General features: G+C 45.5%; 1 protein-coding gene across 1 annotated transcript in view; it reads right to left on the minus strand.

Moving 5' to 3' along the window:
* Positions 1-4418: 4418 nt before the first annotated feature.
* sestd1 (SEC14 and spectrin domains 1) overlaps positions 4419-21342 on the minus strand; it is a 96890-nt gene continuing 79966 nt past the window's right edge. The window contains exons 13-19 of the mRNA XM_083638504.1: positions 17670-17784; positions 15704-15869; positions 14526-14607; positions 11080-11202; positions 8355-8546; positions 6527-6633; positions 4419-5051 (exon numbers count right to left, since the gene is read on the minus strand). Of these exons, the coding sequence (XP_083494630.1) occupies positions 4781-5051; positions 6527-6633; positions 8355-8546; positions 11080-11202; positions 14526-14607; positions 15704-15869; positions 17670-17784 (1056 nt within the window). The 3' untranslated portion in view covers positions 4419-4780. The remainder of the gene's footprint in view (positions 5052-6526; positions 6634-8354; positions 8547-11079; positions 11203-14525; positions 14608-15703; positions 15870-17669; positions 17785-21342) is intronic.

Here is a 21342-nt window from a genome sequence, read left to right on the forward strand (position 1 = left end):
GCTAATCCATACAGGGAAGTAATGAATGCATCCACAGTCTCGTTTACTTCTTGTTTGCGCATATTAAAGCGTGCACGTTCGTACACAATGTTCTTTTTCACAATAAAGAAAGACTGAAAACCATCCCGTACCGTGGTGTATTTGCGCTGGTCTGCATCATTGAGTTTCAAGCCTCTCAAAACGTCATCAGCTTCGTCTCCCATACAGTAGATCAAAGTATTCACCTGGTTCTCTTCGGAGCTCGCAGTTAAGTTGCTTGCTTGACGGAATCGCTCAAATCTCCGTATCCATTTTGTCCACTCGTGAGGCTTGGCAAAATCAAATGGCTCTGGCGGTTGGATGCTAAAGGTAGCACCGGGTGGGTTAGCCATGATGCTAGCTCCTGCCCCTCGCTGCCCGCTTCCTTCTTCTCCGTCGCTCATAAAGCCGATTTATTTTCCTTTTTTTTCTTTCTTCAAGGTAGACCTCGTTTGATCGCTTTAGTTCCACAGCATTACTTCTGACACCATGTTGAATGTTCAATGAATAGCAACGTGAGACATATACTGTGAACTGATCATGTGTTTATTAGCGTAGCAACATGTCTTGAACTGCCGTCACTCTAGCAAGTAGGAACAACACCCCCATAACATCCCGCCCCCAGACTCATACCATTGGCTGTTCTACACGGGCTTCCTGTTAGTCACAGCACATAGAAATAGAATACACCACAGCACCAATCAATACTTTCTCTTGGTAATCTTGCCTCAGTTCAAACCTCATGCTGCAGTCAGATGTCTGCTAAATTGCAGATGTGATTGTTAGAAACCCACAGCCCGCGCCTCTCCCCCACCCATCCCCCAATGCCCCCCCCCCCCCCTACCCACCCCCATCCATCCTCCAGTGCCCTCCTCCCTATCCACCCCCCCACTCCCCACTCCCACCCCCACCCACTCGTCGCTCCTGACGAGACGGCATACAGAGAGGAGGTGGAGGCCCTGGAACAATGGTGCCAGGACAACCACCTCTCTCTAACACCGTTTTCACACTTGCGCTTTTTACCGTAAACGTCTCCAAGACCAAGGAGATCATTGTAGACTACAGGAAGGAGGGGGGCACACCCCCCAATCACCATCAACGGCACAGTGGCGGAAAGGGTGGACAGCTTCAAGTACCTGGGAGTCAACATCCACCAGGACCTGACATGGGCCAGCCACACCACCACTGTTGTCAAAAAGGCCCAACAGCGACTACACGGACTCAGGCGCCTGAAGAAATTTGGGCTAAGGCCAAAAATCCTCAGGGACTTCTACAGAGGCACCATTGAAAGCCTGCTGACTGGCTGCTTCACCACCTGGTACGGGAACTGTACCACCATGGACCGCAGGGCGCTAAGAAGAGTGAGGCGTGCGGCCCAGCACGTAACAGGATGTGAGCTGCCAAAACTGCAGGAACTGTACAACCAGCAGTGCCTCAGGAGGTCCCTGAAGATCATCAAGGACACAAACCACCCCCACAACAACCTGTTCCTCCTCCCTGTTACCCTCAGGGAGGAGATACAGGGTCCCAAAAGCACACACAAATCGCTTGAGGGACAGTTTCTTCCTGCAGGCCACGAGACTCCTTAACAAACACAAATAAAGTCCCAACAATCCAGGCCAATCATGTAGTAGCTGTACTGTAGCTGCTACTATTATGTATGTTTAATTATGTCTATGCTATTTGCACCTTCGTGCAAACAGAATGTTTAATTGTTTAATTATGTCTATGCTATTTGCACCTACGTGCAGTGACTATGTCACTGTATTTGTCTTGTTTTTATTGCTTTACTGCCTTATTGCTTGTTGTTTCTCGTTTTCCTGAACTTATATGCCCTGTTATTTTGCACAATGTTGTAACGGAGTCTACAGCACAAGTATTTCACACGTGATACTTGTACTACGGAGTGACAATAAAAAATCTTGAATCTTGCCAGGCTCTTGGTTCATCCTTCAGAACCTCATTGCCGTGTGTGACTCTGACATCTATCTATAGGCTACCATTTTATATAAAAGGGGCTATGTGGGCTCTGTTTGTTCTCCGTTTGAGTTTTTGTCCCACTGATGATGTCATAGTGACATCACTGATGATGTAATCAGTGGCATTATAAATCACTGATGATGTCATAAGATGCAAAGTTGTGACATCACCAGTGACGTCATTCATCATCAGTGATGTCATAAGAGCATTTGCACGGCGGTCGAGCTGCAGGGCTGGCTCGGCCGTGGCATTGTGACATCATCAGTGATGTCATAAGAGCTGTGTGATGTCATCAGTGATGCGAAGTTGTGACATCATCAGTGATGTCATAAGAGCAAGGGAGCCTGCACAACGGTCGAGCTGCAGGGTGGGCGGAATGCATGTGACCTTCACAGCAGCCATTTTGTTGTGTCAAAGCACAGTGCACAGTGTTGTTATGGAGTCCATTTCTGCAATAACTGCACTGTTTTGACAGTAGCGCCCCTGATTGGCTGGTTCTTTTGTCAACTGAGGCAGGTCCCTGATTGGCCCGTGCACTGTGGGCAGGAGTGGAGTCGACTGATCAGCAGAGTAGGTGCTGCCTATAGGTGCAGTTAGGTACTGCGGGGGTGGCTTCAGAGGGCGGAGCTACAGACATTGTGTGTCACTTTAGAAAAAACAGACTCAGAATGAACCCTGCACAGACACGCCCACTTAAAAAAGCGTCTTTATTTAGATGTCATAATGATGTATGTACTTATGTATAGGAGGCATGTATGTATATGTGTATATGTACGTAGTATGTAATACAGTCTTAATCTGGAGACAATAGAGAGCCAAAGTCACGCCTACTTCCAGGTTAGGCATACGAACCAAGGGATTTCCTCCACCATTTATTTTCCATAGACATTTTGTAAAATGCTTAAAAGTTATATTTGGAATCAGGAGACAATATATAACATTTCACTAAAACTTAGCGGATAAGAAAAAGTTGTTGGTCAGAGGAATGTTACATCGTCTCTCCTGATTCTAAATATAGCTGAGTCATTTGGTTTGACCCAGAGCCGCCGTGTATAGAGAAGTCGCAACATCTCTACTCACTCCAATGGACCATTTTTTTACTCTCAAGAGCTCCCGGAAATAAGGTCCTGCAGCGCTGTCGAGTTGCAGCAAAATGGACCATTTGTTTGAAAGATGTTTAATGAATCAAATTGTATATTATCAGCTTTATTTTAGCATTCAAACGTAGAGCGAGCCTCCTTCCTGGCTGTTCATTGGCTACTGAGGAATGCATTTTGGACCTCCGCTGACGCCACTCTCTTACTAGATTCTGATTGCTCTGATTTGAAGTAAAACTATTTTTAGAAGCATTTTAGGAAATGGAAAAAATAAATGGAGGATGACGTCTCTTGGTTCGCATGCTGAAGCAGGAAGTGAGCGTGAGAGAGCAGTCAGCTGTTTACAGCATGTTAAAGGTGACTGTGATGATCATGACTGATGGTTACAGACACAGAAAGCCTGGCTGGCACAGCTCCATTAAAGACCTCTCTAGTCAGTTTTTCTACCTGTGTAACGTTGGCGTTCCATGTCAGACACACATGAGCGCCCCCTGCAGTCAGTTTTTCTACCTGTGTAACGTTGGTGTTCCATGTCAGACACACATGAGCGCCCCCTGCGGTCAGTTTTTCTACCTGTGTAACGTTGGCGTTCCATGTCAGACACACATGAGCGCCCCCTGCGGTCAGTTTTTCTACCTGTGTAACGTTGGTGTTCCATGTCAGACACACATGAGCGCCCCCTGCGGTCAGTTTTTCTACCTGTGTAACGTTGGTGTTCCATGTCAGACACACATGAGCGCCCCCTGCGGTCAGTTTTTCTACCTGTGTAACGTTGGTGTTCCATGTCAGACACACATGAGCGCCCCCTGCGGTCAGTTTTTCTACCTGTGTAACATTGGCGTTCCATGTCAGACACATGAGCGCCCCCTGCAGTCAGTTTTTCTACCTGTGTAACGTTGGCGTTCCATGTCAGACACACATGAGCGCGCGCTGTATAATCGCACGTCTGCAGTACTGTTGTAAACAATAACAATAATAATAATCCTTGCCTTCATTTAACTCTGTCTGCGCACACAGCAGAAATACCAGAAGCAGTATGCGGTCATTAGTATTACTGTCTCCCCACATCTCTGTAAAAAATGTTTAGAGCCACAATATTGTTAGATCAACAACTAACCAACAGATATCAAAGCTGGCAGCTTTATGGAAAGAGCGTGACTCCAACAGGTTCACAGTTATATTAAATTGGTCATTCAGTGGCGTTTTGAGCCTGGGGACACATAGCTGACAAATGTAGCTAACAGCTAGGTAACGCCAGAGGCTGTTTACTATATATAATGTATTTACTGTCTATCATACGTCAGACCATTATTGTGACTGGTGTCACCTGTTTTTAGCTGTTAAACATTTTTTTTTTTTTTTTTTTTACTTTGAGCACAAAATGAGGTTATTTGTAAAAACAAAAAATGAATAATAATAATACTGACAAACATTGTGGATAATCAACAGGCCAGGGCATGACTCATCAACACATCTCAAAAATGACCAAATACACTGGAGGGGGGCTTGAAGTGTCCTGGACAGCAGATCGCTGTGATCGGTGATCCGCTGGCTCTCCTGAATCGGGGGGAACAACATAGGTGCTCCATTAGCTGTCCTGGCAGAGGGATATGATCAGCGTTAATTAGCAGTCTTTCCTTAACGAGCTTTGTTAAAACTCCTCATTTGACGTTATCGATGATCCACTAGCAGTCTTGTAGTTCCTCCTTCTCCTGAAGCTCCTCCTCTTCCTGTAGTTCCTCCTCCTCCTTCTCGTTCAGTTCCTCTCCTATCACATCTAGCCCCGCCCCCTCCTCGTTATGAAGCCCTGCCCTCTCCTCATTACAAAGCCCCGCCTCCTCGTCATGAAGCCCCACCCCTTCCTGCAGTCGGCGCTCCTCCACCAGCAGGAGGCGCTCCCTCACCGCCTCCGCCGCGGCCGCCATCTCACCAGGACTCCCAAAATACTGCTCACTCCTGAGAGAGATACCGAGAGAGACAGAGAGAGAGAGTGAGTCTTAACTTCCTTTATTAAGAGAAAAGACAAGATATTAGTACACATCTAATAGTGATGTTAGTGGCCAATTTATCTATTCTAACCTGTTCAAAAAGTATGACAATGAATTTAATTTGTATTATAAATAAGATTATAATGAGAAATAAGAAATAGTCTGACGTCAGAGCAGGAGGGTGTAACGGTAAAGACTCCAGTAACGAGGACTAATTACCAACTAACGTAACGAGTGCCTTCCGCTTGGGAAAACAAACTGTCCAGTGAGGACGCTGACTGCTGAGTGTTGCCATAGCGATGAGCTTGACTGACAGCCAGTCATCCAAGCAGGACAATGACATAAGGAGGAGCTTGACCGATTCATCCAATCATGGACAATGCCATTCCCAGTGTGCACTCGCATAGCGGATAGCCTAACGTTACACACACTGTCGGCTGAACATTTTAATCTTTAAACTGACGAACACAAACAAGTCATCCAAGTCCCATGTCTCAAGGCAAAATTAATTTTTGTCAAGTCACAACTGCAAGTCATCAAAACAGTGATTTAAGTAGATTCAAGTCCAAAGCCACTTTCAGACATCTCTGTCGAATCAGGTCCAGGCCTTTCCCCGGAGTTACCCTTCCAGACAAAGGCATTGTGGGGGAACAGGACGTAGTGTGCTGCAGGAATCGCACTGTTTATGCGAGACAGACTTTTAATGACATTTTTCAATGTAGACGACATCAGAGATATATTTCAGCAAGCAATTCTCAACTCCATGAAAAAACCTTCAACGCATTATTCAGGTGATAACGTCGGATGGCGTGAGCACCTGTTTAGTGTTGTTTACACATCGCCCAAAAGCCGCCAGTCAAACAGTAGTCGCACTAACGTAAAACGGTGGAAAAGGCGGTTTTACGAGTGGCTTTCAAGTCATATCTGGCTAGTTTTCAATTTATTTCTCCCCATAAAAGTTATGTCTCGAATATCCTAATGCAGCACGATCATCTTCTTGTTGCATTTTCACATTGTGAATTGGCAGATGGAGGAAAAGAAACGATTCAACCTTTACTTATTTACTCACCAATTTTGCTCTTTCAAATAATCCAGCCACGTAACTACGTCCATTCATGAAATTAAATTAAATAGCACGGGCACATTAATGGTTTGTAAAAGTGCCATTTAACAATATAAAAGAAGTAATCCATCATCAACACGCCCAATGTCAGTAACACTTGGGGCTTAGGCGGGTAAAATCCACGTTGGCAAGAACGCGCTCACAACGGACAATTGTACATCCAGTCCATCCACTTGATGTCTAGATATCTTCAGGAGTTCACTGCATGTTTAGAAAGGGCTCAAGTCACCACGTCTCAAGTCCACATCTCTGGCCTGTGTGCCTGTGTGTGTGTGTGTGCGTGTGTGTGTGTGCGTGCGTGTGTGTGTGTGTGTGTGTACCCGTCAGGGAAGATGACAGGTATTGTCAGTCTGTCCAGCAGTGTTTTCCCCACGGCGTCCACTTCCTCCAGAAGCTCCGCCCCCACAGGAAGCTCCTCCTGCAGCACCTGCACAGAGATCAATGCTGCATTCATGTGCCCCTCGGATGGTTTCTGCGTATATGACGTCAAGTCGGCAACTCCTGTACCAACATTTTCGCAGAGTTGTTGTTCCGACTTGAGCATCTGCTCACGTGAATTTTCCCAGTGGGGATCTTATTTTTCCGATTACTCCGACAGCACAATTATAGCAGAGGTCTCACTCTGCCTGTTCTTCTGTTTACATATCAGTCCATAGAGGTCTCACTCTGTCTGCTCTTCTGTTTACATATCAGTCCATAGAGGTCTCACTCTGTCTGCTCTTCTGTTTACATATCAGTCCATAGAGGTCTCACTCTGTCTGCTCTTCTGTTTACATATCAGTCCATAGAGGTCTCACTCTGTCTGTTCTTCTGTTTACATATCAGTCCATAGAGGTCTCACTCTGTCTGCTCTTCTGTTTACATATCAGTCCATAGAGGTCTCACTCTGTCTGCTCTTCTGTTTACATATCAGTCCATAGAGGTCTCACTCTGCCTGTTCTTCTGTTTACATATCAGTCCATAGAGGTCTCACTCTGTCTGTTCTTCTGTTTACATATCAGTCCATAGAGGTCTCACTCTGCCTGTTCTTCTGTTTACATATCAGTCCATAGAGGTCTCACTCTGTCTGTTCTTCTGTTTACATATCAGTCCATAGAGGTCTCACTCTGTCTGCTCTTCTGTTTACATATCAGTCCATAGAGGTCTCACTCTGTCTGCTCTTCTGTTTACATATCAGTCCATAGAGGTCTCACTCTGTCTGCTCTTCTGTTTACATATCAGTCCAGGGAGATCTCACTCTGTCTGCTCTTCTGTTTACATCAGTCCAGGGAGGTCTCACTCTGCCTGCTTTCTTGTTTACATATCACTCCCTCCAGGATTTCACAGAGGTTTTTTGTGATTGTTTCGATCAAAAATGCTTGATTTTGCAGCGGCTTTTCTCAAAAATGGCTATGCAAATTGTGACGTTTTATGTAATTTTTTTAGGTAAATTTGCAAAAATGGCAAGTTGAGGGAAAGAAATGGTCATGTTTTTTTTCTACAGTAACTACTACGTAATGGCAACTTTTCTAAAAAATTGTAATGTAATTTATGAAGTTGTCTCTGAAAATTGCAAGCCCTCGCAAATATCTGGAGATTGGTTGAATCTGCTTTAATTACTGCAATCGCAACATCACAATTTCGTGGAGGGACTGAGATAGGATTAGGGTTAGTTATGCACTACAGGAGGCTGTCAGCTACAGATCAGCACCTCCGCACATCACTTCATCATCCAAATCTAAGTTATTATAGGTACTGTAACTAAAACTAAAGTAAAAACTAAAACCAGGAGTGAAAAACACATTAAAACTAACTCAAACGATATTGTGCAATTATAAAACTAAGTAAAATAAAATAAAATAAAATAAAATAGAAAATATCTTTACCAGCAGTCTTTGTCAGTTTGGTTAAATGTGTAAACACAGCAAGCATGAGGAGGTATTGGACAAGTACAATCACTCTGGAAACTAACAAATGACACTGAATTGAAAAATAAATAAATAAAAACAAAATAAAGAATAAAGATAATGTAAAATACAAAACTATAATAACTGTCTGCAAATCTGTCTGTCCCTCCATCCCCCTGCCTGTCTCACCCTCTGATCTGTCTGTCCCTCCGTCCCCCTGCCTGTCTCACCCTCTGTCCCTCTGTCCCCCTGCCTGTCTCACCCTCTGAGCAGCAGTGTGGAAGTTGAGAGCCAGCTCCAGGCGGGCGAGCCTCTCGTCCGCAGTGACGGTGAACTGCTTCCACACGCGGTTGAGTCGAGGCAGAGTGTCTCCAGACGAGCGTGTCGTGCAGCGCAGAGACTGACACAGAACCACCGTCGCCTGCAGCAACTGACGGCCATAATCATACGTACTCTGAGAGAGAGAGACCGACAGACAGACGGAGAGAGAGAGACAGACAGACAGGGAAAGAGAGGGAGAGAGAGACAGAGTTGTAGTTATGTTAATAATTTTATTGTTTTGTTTTAACCCCATTTTTGCTTTGGCAGAAAATGCAAATCGTCGCTGGCGGGGCAGGACCTCATCAATATATTTGTTCACATTTTTATTTTTTGTCATGAATCAATGCCACTGGTCACCCTTCACGCAGGCCCATAGCCAGGGTTTGAGAAATACCGAGGTCATTTTAGCGCGGCGCGGGGGGCCCAGGGGGGTCTGTGCCCCCCCGGATAGAAAATTTTGTCCATTTTAAAGTAAAATGCTTCAATCTGGTGCACTTTGAGAGCAAAATGAAGAGGCTAGATCTATAAAGAACTACATACATCATGTTAGATTAATATCCTCTTTACTGTGCTGTTGCTTTAAAATGATACAAAAAATAAATGTCTCCCCATTATAATATAATTTATATTCTGCATACAGGTCACATGGCAGAATACTGCTCAATTAAATACAATGGCCCATCTACACAAACATCACTTACAGGGGAGTTACTTACCCATTCACTTCAATAGAACTGTCCCCAAAGTCTAGCCCCAATCTAGCCTCAATGCAAAATCTGAATGTTGTGAGTTATCTCTCTTCCTTCTATAGCACACAGAGAGGAAGCAAATTGTTGCATTTCCGATCAACTGTTGCATTAAAACATCAATGACAGAGTAATAGATCTGGGGACCGGGGCTATTTAACACATTCACTGCCAGACGTTTTTTTTTTACTGTAGTTAGCTTCTGCCAGAGGGGTTTTTTGAGGATTCTGGCTCATCTTTCAAGACCCGAGGATTCTTTTCTGCTAAGATTTTGTGAACACACAATATCTCAAAAGAACTAATAGAATGTGTGCTTTCTCTGTCTAAAAGAGTTAGTTTGTAGAGTTAGTAGTTATGTAAGCATTAGCAGTTGAATACAGCATGGTTTCAGCGTCAGAAAAAATATTCAGAGATAAACGGCTTTTTGTGAAATTCGATAGAACAGTCACTTTAACCATTCATTTTTGGCTCTCTCTCTCTCTCTCTCCCTCCCCCTCTCGCTCTCTCTCTCTCTCTCTCTCTCTCTCCCTCCCTCTCGCTCTCCCTCCCTCTCTCTCTCTCTCTCTCTCTCTCCCTCCCTCTCGCTCTCCCTCCCTCTCTCTCTCTCTCCCTCCCTCTCGGGAGGGAGACGCACTAGGTTTAATCCTAGTGAGAGGGGGAGAGGGAGAGAGAGAGAGAGAGAGAGAGAGGGAGGGAGAGAGAGAGAGCGAGAGAGAGAGAGAGAGGGAGAGAGCGAGAGGGAGAGTTGCTTCCAACTCCTCCCTCCGTGGGCGTTCTTCTTGGCTGCAGCGGCCGTCACAAGCTTGTCACCAGTCTCACTGCTTTGCTGCTGTCCTGTGCCTGTCTGCGCGGCCGCTGTTTGAGGAAGTCTGGATGGACTCGCTCGCTTCTTGGAGTTTTGGTTGAGAGAAGCTTTTGCGATTCTGGTCATATTTATGCTGCGTGTTTCAAAGTGTGTTCCACCTGTAATCTATTATGCAAATTTGCAATCCCGCATCGCCAGCAATCAGCGCGAAAACGAAAGCGTTTTCCCCCATCCATTTTCATGAGAATGGCTGGGGTGAGAATGGCGTGACAAGTTAAAAAAATGCTTGCCTTCCTCTAGTCAGCAGAGCACTGTTGCCACTTAGTGGGTCGGTGGAATGGGTTGTAAACGTTCGGTGGCTCCAATAATTATATAAGAGATGTAAAAGGGTTAGATGCACATCCCACGGTCAAAAAAAAAAAAATCTTTTTTTGACGTATTAATACGTCAATGGCAGTCAACCGTTGGATTATTTTTGACGTATTAATACGTCAATGGCAGTGAACGTGTTAAAAAAAAAAAAAAAAAAAAAAAAATTGGTGTGGAAAATACCAAGGTCATGACCTCGGTGTCCTCAATGGTAGCTACGGGCCTGCCTTCACGTCTCTGTGGGTTTTACAAAATGCAACCAATGGAAAAGCATTAAAACGATCTTGTGAGTAATTCTCGTAACGCCATTCGCCCTCAATCTGTCACTCAAACCTCGAAGCTCCTCCCCTACCTCCATCTGTACCCCCCCCCCCCCCCAGGCAGGACTCTATACCCGGAAAAGACACACGGGCGGACGCGCTGTGTATTTCTGATATCATTTTGTTTAATCCTGGTTTCCGAAAATGTTTTTGAGTTATCCCTAGGCTATATATAATATAAAGTATATTTGTGTTTATGTCCCTTCATTTTCATATTAAAATCAAACACACCAAAGACATCATCCTGCAATGAAATATGTTTGAAAAGTTTTATAGTAAGTTCCCTTCACTTTCCATGGTAAACGTAAACACACCGGTGCGCCTCTAAGCCTGCAGCCTGCAGAGGCATAGCCCCCGCGGTGCAAGGCACTCTGGGAGTAATATGGTGGCATGGTTAGATTGAGTATCTCCCCAGCTGTGACTGACCTGAGCGACGTCCACAAACTTCCTGTGTTTGTCCAGCATGGTCCTGGTCTCCTGACAGTCTGAGCCCAATCTGACGTGAGTCTTCAGCAAGGCCTCCAAGAGCTCACACAGCCACTCTACTGCCTGGGAACACAAGCACGCACACACACACACACACGCACGCACAGGCGCACACGCACACACACACAGGCGCAAGGACACACACACACACACACAGGCGCACGCGCACACACAAATGGCTCATTTCCACCACATATAACAGCACAGTACAGCTCTACTCGACCTGGTCTTACTCGTCTCTACTTGATATAGACTCTGTTTCCATAGCAAGTTTACTCGCCTCCGCCCACACCTGGTCGTCATAGCGACCGCATATCTGCCCTCCGCCCATAGCCAAAGTAGGCTATAACATATAACGTTAAAATTAAATACATACACAGAACTTTTAAACTCTTTATGAAATACTGGTGCCTCTAAATGACCTACAGTGTACATGGGCAAATGTGAGAATCGGCTAGGAGAATGGATATCACTTTGTTGTTAGTCAAACTCACATGCATGCACTGCGCGGGAGACGGGAGAGGCGCTACAGGGAGAAGTGAAGCCTCTACCCCGGCGGCCTCTCACCAGGCAAGACCGCGGCTTCACTAAACCCCCGCCTGCGGCCTAGCGGACTTTTTCTCTCTCAAAACAATTGAAAACCACCGTCATGTTAAAGCTGAGCAAGGAGATCGATTTTATTTCACCAGAGCCGAAGGCAGCAACACAAAAGACTGATGGAAATAACATTAACAGAAGAGAAGGTAAGCATGAAACTGCTCTGTGGACAAGGTCTGTGGATTATCTTGAGTAACCGGATCATGACTTCTGGAAAGAGACATTGCTGTTGAGTTTTTCGAATGCATTTTTTTGGTACTTTGAGCACCACAAGCCGAGTGCCATCCAGTTGTATTGAAGAGAAGGCAGACATCTCTGTGGCCGATATCTCCAAAACTTGGCAACGCACACCAAAATCATCTAGATGGTTAAATAGCACTACAGGTGAGAGGAAAAATATTAATTTGGGATTTTAGGATGAGCTCTCCATTCAAGGTATTTAGAGAGGGAAAGGCTCAATTCCAATCTGCCCCTAAAGACTCAAGCCCTGTACCCTCAGCCTACTGGAGGCCTACTGGAGGGCGGCTGTAGCTCAGGAGGTAGAGCTTTGGCTAAAAGAGGTCGGTGGTTCGATTCCCGGCTCCTCCAGTCTGCATGTCGAAGTGTCCTTGGGCAAGATACTGAACCCCAAATTGCTCCCGTTGGTGTGCCAGCACCCTGCGTGGTAGCCTGCCGCCATCGGTGTGTGAATGGGTGAATGTACCTACTGACTGTAAAGCGCTTTGGATAAAAGCGCTATATAAATGCAGGCCATTTACCATTTTTTACCTACTGCAAAATCTGCAATTGATAACTGTAATTATAATTAAAATAAGCGTAATGCTTATGTCACCCAACATTATACACAATGTCAATACTGTACAATACAGATTTGGTAAAACTATTTCTCATTCATCAAAAAAAGTTGTGGATTGCAATTGTAATAGAAATGATCGATGATTATTCTAGGATTGTGTAAAATAACTACTTGCATTCCTCTGATATAATATTTTTGTCTAATCTGAAATCCCTATTAATGTAATGTTTCATTGTCAATTTAGGCATTCCAGTGCACCCCGTACACGCGGCTAAAGAACTGTGTAGCAGTCCTCGTTCGTTTCGCACGTGTGTTCTTTTCTTCTTTTTTCTTACAGATATTTGCGGCCTTCCCCGGTAACCCCGTTTTATACGTCACAACGCTATGCATTGTGGGCAATTCCCTTTCCGTAAGCGGCCACAGCTGCTCCCTTACGGTAAGGGGGCAGAAAGGGCACCGTGGGACATCTAAGCCCTCACTGTCTTCACGTGAACGCGCCTCTAAGGGGGGGAGTCAGTAAGGGGGCGGATTGGAATTGGGCCAAAGCCTCCTGTCTTGTGTTGTTGTTGCAGTCAAACAGACTCCTGTCTTGTGTTGTTGTTGCAGTCAAACAGCCTCCTGTCTTGTGTTGTTGTTGCAGTCAAACAGTCACTATCTGTCTTGTGTTGTTGTTGCAGTCAAACAGTCACTATCTGTCTTGTGTTGTTGTTGCAGTCAAACAGTCACTATCTGTCTTGTGTTGTTGTTGCAGTCAAACAGACTCCTGTCTTGTGTTGTTGTTGCAGTCAAACAGCCTCCTGTCTTGTGTTGTTGTTGCAGTCAAACAGTCACTATCTGTCTTGTGTTGTTGTTGCAGTCAAACAGACTCCTGTCTTGTGTTGTTGTTGCAGTCAAACAGTCACTATCTGTCTTGTGTTGTTGTTGCAGTCAAACAGACTCCTGTCTTGTGTTGTTGTTGCAGTCAAACAGACTCCTGTCTTGTGTTGTTGTTGCAGTCAAACAGTCACTATCTGTCTTGTGTTGTTGTTGCAGTCAAACAGACTCCTGTCTTGTGTTGTTGTTGCAGTCAAACAGACTCCTGTCTTGTGTTGTTGTTGCAGTCAAACAGTCACTATCTGTCTTGTGTTGTTGTTGCAGTCAAACAGACTCCTGTCTTGTGTTGTTGTTGCAGTCAAACAGACTCCTGTCTTGTGTTGTTGTTGCAGTCAAACAGACTCCTGTCTTGTGTTGTTGTTGCAGTCAAACAGACTCCTGTCTTGTGTTGTTGTTGTTGCAGTCAAACAGACTCCTTGTGTTGTTGTTGCAGTCAAACAGACTCCTGTCTTGTGTTGTTGTTGCAGTCAAACAGTCACTATCTGTCTTGTGTTGTTGTTGCAGTCAAACAGTCACTATCTGTCTTGTGTTGTTGTTGCAGTCAAACAGACTCCTGTCTTGTGTTGTTGTTGCAGTCAAACAGACTCCTGTCTTGTGTTGTTGTTGCTGCAGTCAAACAGACCCCTGTCTTGTGTTGTTGTTGCAGTCAAACAGACTCCTCTCTTGTGTTGTTGTTGCAGTCAAACAGACTCCTGTCTTGTGTTGTTGTTGCAGTCAAACAGACTCCTGTCTTGTGTTGTTGTTGCAGTCAAACAGTCACTATCTCCACTCCAGCTCAGACAAGTTGCTGGGGTTTAGCGGCTCGCTTTGCCTCTCAGAGCCAATCAGGACTCTGCTATTTCACATACCCCCAGGTTGGTCCCGCCTACATTAGTTAACCCTTTAGTGGCAGATTTGAGACCTTTTTGACCAGAATTAATCATTTCTATTGGGTGAAAAAAGAATATGATATACAATTAATCCACTAGTCCACACACACACACACACACACACAGACACACTCTCACACACACACACACACACACACACACACACACACACACACACACACACACACACACACACACACACACACACACACACACACACACACACACACACACACACGTGTTTTACAGACCTGTGAAGCGTCTTCTTCACATTTAAACAGCTGGACCATCTGTAACATCTTCAGCCTCCTCACATCCACCATGTCTTCACACCTACACACACATTTGAAATATTTATTTATGTCCACATAAATACAGGTATGCAAAGGACATAAACAGTAATAGTGCAGTCAAATGCTGTGAGTCAGTCAGTTACATGAGTGCCCAGACGGCAACCACAATAATGCATACACATAAGAAACACACAGGATGATAACATGGCAGGTTGATATATAGTTATACTGTAATGCAAGATAGCGGTCAGTATCCACTTCATCGTTACAAAAAGCAGCACCTCCTCCATATTGAGCGGCTGCCGATAATAGTAGATATTCTATCTGTACTAAGTCTGTTCACCTACTGAGTCTGTACTAAGTCTGTTCACCTTTTCCAAATTAATGCGCTGGCTATATTATCTGCCTATCTAACATTAGTAATTCACAACAGAGTAACGTCAGAGTCTATTTTAACCTCTTGTTTAATTCCGTGCTATGGGAACCTTACTGTGTAAAACAAAAATCATCGGTCCAATATAGTTAAAGTAGTCAGCAAAATAACTGGCATGCAGGAGCTGTCTTTAGCAGTCTTGACAAGGCACTGCTGATGTTAGCTCTGACCAGCCACTCTTAGAAGAATTCCTTCTTCTACCTTCTGGGCGGAGATATGGGCTCCCCAGGGTTAAAAACAACAGGTATAAGTTTTCATTCGTCCCAAGTGTAATAGATGCGCTCAATTTGCACTTTAAATGGCCAGCAATTTATTATGTCTATCACTCCAATGGTCTGACTTTCTGAGACTTGTTTTCTTTGCTTGTTCTTGATGTTGCAATGTCCCATGTCCTCTTGTATAATGTCCCATGTCCTCTGTCCCATGTCCTCTTGTATGTTGTGTTTGTGTTATTTTCCCTCTACTGCAAACTGAATTTCCCCTCGAGGCACAATAAAAATGTGAACTAAACTATTAGTCCTCGAAGAGGGCTTTTCAAAGCGGCAGTTAGTAGCAGTAACAGTAACAGTTATCAGTTAGTAACAGTTAACACTTAGTAACAGTTATCAGTTAGTAACAGTTAGTTAACAGTTTAACAGTTAGTAACAGTTATCAGTTAGTAACAGTTAGTTATCAGTTAGTAACAGTAACAGTTATCAGTGACCTCTGCTTGCGGAGCTGCATGTCCTCCATCACAGCCTGGATCTGTGAGATGTTCTCCTGGCTGTCGGCGGCTGGAGGCTCCACCTCCTCCACAGACCAGGACGGCTGATTGGACATCTGCTCCACAAGCTCCGCCCCCTTCTGCCTGAGAGCCTGCAGACCAGACTCTGAACACACACACACGCACGCACGCACGCACGCACGCACACAGACAGATACATTTTTCTCTTTTCACCTAGCTAACTATCTCTTTTCCATGAACTCAAACATTTAAAGACCCAATTTTCTTTTGGACGCTTCCTTATTTACCTTTTCAACTTTCTTTTTCTTTTTGTAAATTTCATTTCTGTATCTGAAACTGTCAAATGTTTAGCCCGGCATCTATTGCATCTCGGCCTATATCGGAGGGGGGTCCCCAATTGGGATCCATAGTTGGGCCCCTACGGTGCATCAGCCCTCACAAGGTTCCTCCTCAGCCAGTCACTGAGGCAATCCTAAGGATATAATTCCGTGGCTGGAATTGGTTTCCTAGCTGCACTGAGGGTGGAGGGGGTCTTGGTGTGTCTCGGTCCGGCCCTCGCTGTCATGCCTTATGGGTGTGGGGGCGGGGGCCGAGGTGGAGGGCATTTGTGCTCTCCATCATTGGTTGAGGGATGCCAGTAGGTCAGAATAGTTTAGGCTAGGCTATAGATTAGTTACAGACTAAGGGCCTGTGTCCACCTAGTGTCTTTTTCCGACCGTTAAACGCTGGGAGTGCGCTGGGGAGCGCTGATCCCAGCGCACAATATACAAGGAAGCAATCTGAAACTAACGCTAGTCCAGTGCGGTAGTAGCTTGATAGCTGACAGCTAACATTAGCAAACAACACACATACAGTGATTTAGCCCAACACTCACCAGAAATATCAAGTGTCTAGCCAATCTGCTCCCACAATTGAGCCTTTCTGTCTCTGTTGTGATAGTTTCTCCATGATTAAGTTGCCAGAAAAGCAGCACCCGACACCAGCATCTTTCTGAAAAGTTAAAATATTTTCAGCTGGAAGGGAGTCAGGCGCACAAAAACGGCGGGGCGCTGTGAAAATAGACGGACAGCGCAGCGCATTTTCTCTAGACGTCCGTGTGCGCACGCATACGCTCTCCCCCCATTGGAAACAACTGAAAAAAGACGCTGGACCTGATGAAAAGACGCTAGGTGGACACAGGCCCTAACTGTAGGCTGTAGATTAGTAGCCTGGGTAAACCCATCCCCCACATGACCTGCTCTCAGACCTGTTCTCAGTCCCTAGTGACTGGGAACTGAGAGAGCAGGTCACGTGGGGGCTGGGTTTACCTAGGCTAGTAGATTAGCTAGACCAGAGGATTCCAAAGTGTGAGACCATGGGCCTCCACTCAGAAAAAGCTCCATGGAAAAAACTGCCTTCACCCTTAAATCATCTTCGTGCTGTCTCCATACCCTTCCAACAAGCTTTTGTAAAAGCGTTTATAACTGTCTGTCGTCGGACCTATTGCAAATAGTTAATAGCTCCCTTTTGACCAGCACTTTGCCTGAGTCCCTGAAAACTGCAGTTATCATGTTCATGACATCATTGTACATGTTCATGACATCATTGTACATCATGTTCATGACATTGTACATGTTCATGACATCATTGTACATCATGTTCATGACATCATTGTACATCATGTTCATGACATCATTGTACATCATGTTCATGACATCATTGTACATCATGTTCATGACATCATTGTACATCATGTTCATGACATCATTGTACATCATGTTCATGACATCATTGTACATCATGTTCATGACATCATTGTACAGGAGAATTGGGCGAATGGGGGTTACAAATCGACGGTCTTAAGTTCTTGAGTTTGGCCTCCAGCAGTAGTTTGTGTGTGTGTGTGTGTGTGTGTGTGTGTGTGTGTGTGTGTGTGTGTGTGTGTGTGTGTGTGTGTGGTACAGACCAACGGTCTTCAGTTTGTCCTCCAGCAGTTTGAGGTTCTGTTGGATGGACGCTCCATCAGCTGGAGCTACATCAGCACAGAGCATGCCCAGAAGACTGTCTAACTGCTGGGAGAGCTGGAGAGAGAGACAGAGAAAGAGAGACAGACAAAGAGAGAGAGACAGAGAGAGAGGCAGGCAGAGAGAGAGACAGAGAGAGACGGACAGACAGAGAGAGGGAGACAGGCATAGAGAGAGACAGACAGAGAGAGAGAGGCAGATAGACTGTGTGTTGCAGTGGGTTTGTACATGACTACCACATATGCAGTGTATGTGTTTGTGTACCGTAAATTCCGGACTATAAGACGCACCGGTGTATAAGCCGCGGGACCAAAATTGACTATTTTTTTCTTCTATAAGCCGCACCGGACTATAAGCCGCGGGTGTTTTGATGTTTAATTACCATATGAAAGGGTTCGTGCACAGAGAGGAATGTCGGGAAAGCGATGGCTGTTTGGGGAAGCTCCCATTTATTAACATTTCAACAAAACAAAACAAAAGTCAGGTCACTAATCCCCAGACAAAATCACACAACAATAGGCTATATGTGCAGCAAACCTGTAACCAGAGAAGTCAAGTCACTAATGCTCGTCTTCCTCTTCTTCCTGCGTACTGAAACCACCAAAGTCCTCATCTTCAGTGTCGGAAACGAACAGGTTCAGGGTGGCTTCGTCAACCACTCTCCTCTCTCCTTCAGGTGCCATGGCACGAGTCCGATACCTCACGAGTCCGACACCTCACGAGTCCGAAAAAAGAGGCTAACTTCCCCCAGACCCTAACCCAAAACCTAACCTCTCCCACCCCCACGCCTAAACCTAACATCCCCCAGACCCTAACCCAAAACCTAACCTCTCCCACCCCCACGCCTAAACCTAACCTCCCCCAGACCCTAACCCAAAACCATGAGGTGTCGGACTCGTGAGGTATCGGACTCGTGAGGTATCGGACTAGGGGGCAGTCCCCGCAGCGGTGATCCTCTTCATCCCGCAGCAGTCCAGCGTTTTGGAACCCGTTGGTAATTGTGGATGTTTTCACACTCCTATAATATTCCGTGATCTTCCTTTGTGTGAATTCGCCGAAGTTTGTGATTTTCTCCTGGTAGTCGGGAGGGAGTTGTTCAGTAGTTCTCCCCCGGACGGACAGTCCCTTTTGCCCAGGTTACGCGCGGCTGCTCTGTTTGATCGGCGGCTGCTCTCTTTTAATGCGAGATTGACTGCTTTCAACTTGAAAGCTGCCTCGTGTGAATTTCTGCGTACCTTCCCCATGGTAAGTGAGAGTGTTGCTTCTACTGCTCGTCTTGTTGTGAATATTCCTTGATCTTCCTTTGTGTGAAATCGCCGAAGTTTGTGATTTTCTCCTGGTAGTCGGGGGAGGGAGTTGTTGCCCGAGTGGCCGTTTGCTTACCGTAATTACCATATGTAAGTGGTCACGCACAGAGGGGATTGTCGGGAAGAGATGGCTGTTTGAGGAAGCTCCCATTTACCGTATTACAACATTTCAACAAAACAACATAACACAACACCACCGTTGTTTATTTTTACAGTGCACACAGTGTCCGCGGTGTGGTGAAAAGAGGGCAAGAGAGGAAATTAAAACAGAAGTGGATTTATAGTTAGAAAGAGTGCTAAAAAAGAGAGATTTTTTTTTTTTTTTTTTTTTTCTGAAAAAATCCATAGATAAGACGCACCGTTATATAAGCCGCAGGGGCCAAAAAACGGGAAAAAAGCCGCGGCTTATAGTCCGGAATTTACGGTACCTCTGCAATGTGTGTGTGTGTGTGTGTGTGTGTGTGTGTGTGTGTGTGTGTGTACATCGTGCACGGTGCAGTGTGTGTCTGTGTAGCTCGTGCAGGGTGCAGTGTGTGTCTGTGTACCTCGTGCACGGTAAAGGTAAAGGTAAAGGTAAAGTCCCACTGATTGTCACACAATGTGTGAAATTTGTTCTCCGCATTTGACCCATCCCCTGGGGGAGCGGTGAGCAGCAGCGTGCGCCGCGCTCGGGAATCACATGGTGATTTAACCCCCCAATTCCAACCCTTTGATGCTGAGTGCCAAGCAGGGAGGCAATGGGTCCCATTTTTATAGTCTTTGGTATGACTCGGCCGGGGATCGAACTCACGACCTCCCAGTCTCAGGGCGGACACTCAGACCACAAGGCCACTGAGCTGGTTGCAGTGCGTGTGTGTGTGTACACACCTTGCGCACAGTACAGTGTGTGTGTACCTCATGCACAGTGTAGTGCAGGGGTGGGCAACATTTTTTTCCTGAGGGCCATACTGACTTACATCAAGTAAGCGAAGGGCCACACATTGGAGATCATACCTGCCAACACTCCTGATTTTCCGGAGTCTCCCTATTTTTAACCCTCTCTCCCGTTGAGATTGGTAATTTCTTGTTAATCTCCTGATATAAAAGTGATACAAATCCAATGGCTGTAGCAGATGAGATTTATTAACATGATTCTGCCTTTTATTGAGTTTTTGGGGGTCGTTTTGTTTTTCTTTGAGTTCGGCCCTGGAGCCGCAAGAAATGACTGTAGAACAGCCATTTCTTACACATGAGATTACTTTGAGCCTTTTAGTCATAAAGATTATTGAAAGATATTACATATTCCAGACTGAAATGTTAGAACAGAAGTGGAGTATTGGCCAGAATGACATGAACATTTGGACACTTCAGCAGGTATCTTGCATGTTGCGTTCAGGTGCACTGTAAAAAATAAATAAATATATATATATATATATATATATATATATATATATATATATATATATATATATATATATATATATACTGTATATATATATACAGTATATCTTTTTTTTGCAATTCCATCGCGGGCCAAATGCGGCCGTATTTTGCCCATGTGTGGTGTAGTGTGTGTACCTCGTGCACAGTGTAGTGTGTGTAGCTCGTGCACGGTGTAGTGTGTGTAGCTCGTGCACGGTGTAGTGTGTGTGTATGTACCTCGTGCACGGTGTAGTGTGTGTGTATGTAGCTCGTGCACGGTGCAGTGTGTGTGTATGTACCTCGTGCACGGTGCAGTGTGTGTGTATGTACCTCGTGCACGGTGCAGTGTGTGTGTATGTACCTCGTGCACGGTGCAGTGTGCGTGTATGTACCTCGTGCACGGTGCAGTGTGTGTGTATGTACAGTACCTCGTGCACAGTGTAGTGTGTGTGTATGTAGCTCGTGCACGGTGCAGTTTGTGTGTATGTACCTCGTGCACGGTGCAGTGTGCGTGTATGTACCTCGTGCACGGTGCAGTGTGTGTGTATGTACAGTACCTCGTGCACAGTGTAGTGTGTGTGTATGTAGCTCGTGCACGGTGCAGTGTGTGTGTATGTACCTCGTGCACGGTGCAGTGTGTGTGTATGTACCTCGTGCACGGTGCAGTGTGCGTGTATGTACCTCGTGCACGGTGCAGTGTGTGTGTATGTACAGTACCTCGTGCACAGTGTAGTGTGTGTGTATGTAGCTCGTGCACGGTGCAGTGTGTGTGTATGTACCTCGTGCACGGTGCAGTGTGCGTGTATGTACCTCGTGCACGGTGCAGTGTGTGTGTATGTACCTCGTGCACGGTGCAGTGTGTGTGTATGTAGCTCGTGCACGGTGCAGTGTGTGTGTATGTACCTCG

The sequence above is a fragment of the Poromitra crassiceps genome (genome assembly GCF_964638095.1).
Source record: "Poromitra crassiceps genome assembly, chromosome: 6".
In the NCBI taxonomy this organism is placed as follows: Eukaryota; Metazoa; Chordata; class Actinopteri; order Beryciformes; family Melamphaidae; genus Poromitra; species Poromitra crassiceps.